This window comes from Mya arenaria, chromosome 15, assembly GCF_026914265.1.
Source record: "Mya arenaria isolate MELC-2E11 chromosome 15, ASM2691426v1".
In the NCBI taxonomy this organism is placed as follows: domain Eukaryota; kingdom Metazoa; phylum Mollusca; class Bivalvia; order Myida; family Myidae; genus Mya; species Mya arenaria.
Genome location: NC_069136.1, coordinates 42,719,732 through 42,720,775, shown reverse-complemented (window position 1 = coordinate 42,720,775; position 1,044 = coordinate 42,719,732). Strand labels below are relative to the sequence as shown.

General features: G+C 43.1%; 1 protein-coding gene across 1 annotated transcript; it reads left to right on the top strand.

Annotated features, from left to right (window-relative positions):
• The first annotated feature begins 253 nt into the window (after positions 1-253).
• On the top strand, positions 254-805 carry LOC128219399 (uncharacterized). Its single transcript, XM_052927210.1, has one exon. The coding sequence runs from the start codon at positions 254-256 to the stop codon at positions 803-805; it is 552 nt and encodes a 183-aa protein (XP_052783170.1).
• The last annotated feature ends 239 nt before the right edge of the window (positions 806-1,044 follow it).

The following is a 1,044-nucleotide window of genomic DNA, read 5'->3' as shown; positions in this document are numbered from 1 at the left end:
TACTCGATTCTGCAGATGTATAGTCTCATACCTTTGTTGTGCATGATATAGTTTTAAATGGTTGCTTCAAATGTGGTTTTCTATAAGGAATAAAACTTAAACGTCTGTTACTGATTTTATCAAAATTGTGTATACTTATAGCACAACGTAATAACGAACATTAACCACGTAGTGTATGCATATTTTTATGACAAAATTGAATATTAAATAGAATCAACCTAAATGAAATCCGAAAAATTATATTAAATATCAAATGAAGTATTACGAAAACCGTAGCCTTCTCCTTCACGCAACCATCCTCTTCACACAGCATTCCCCTTTATACAGCATACCCCTTCACGCAGCCTTCCCCTTCAGACAGCCTTCCCCTTTATACAGCATACCCCTTCACGCAGCCTTCCCCTTCACACAGCCTCCCCCTCACACAGCATTCCCCTTCACACAGCCTTCCCCTTCACACAGCATTCCCCTTCACACAGCCTCCCCCTTTATACAGTATTTCCCTTCACACAGCCTCCCTCTTATTACAGTATTCCCCTTCACACAGCCTCCCCCTCACACAGAATTGCCCTTCACACAGCCTCCCCCTCACACTGCATTCCCCTTCACACAGCCCCCCCCCCTCTTTTACACAGCTTTCCCCTTCACGAAGCCTCCCCTTCACACAGCCTCCCCTTCACACAGGTTTCCCCTTCACGAAGCCTCCCCTTCACGAAGCCTCCCCTTCTCACAGCCTTCCCATTCACACAGCATTCCCCTTCATACAGCCTTCACCTTCACACAGTCTCCCCCTTCCCGGCACTGATCTGTCCTTTTATCATTATAATTATCTTGTCCCATATTTTGTTTCAAATCTCAAACTTCATAAGCTTTATTAACTTGATATAATTTATATTTTCTTCTTAATTTCTCAATATGTGCGTACAATGTGTATGGTAAAATATGGGTCGCTGGATGGATCGTTGGACAAGCTTTGCTAACTTTGGGGAGGTTATTACTGCCGGTTGGATTAGTGTCACTAACATAATGTTAATCTCAAAAGCG

Coding starts and splice junctions, on each gene's coding strand:
- LOC128219399 (XM_052927210.1), top strand. CDS start 254: ATGAAGTATTACGAAAACCGTAGCCTTCTCCTTCACGCAACCATCCTC.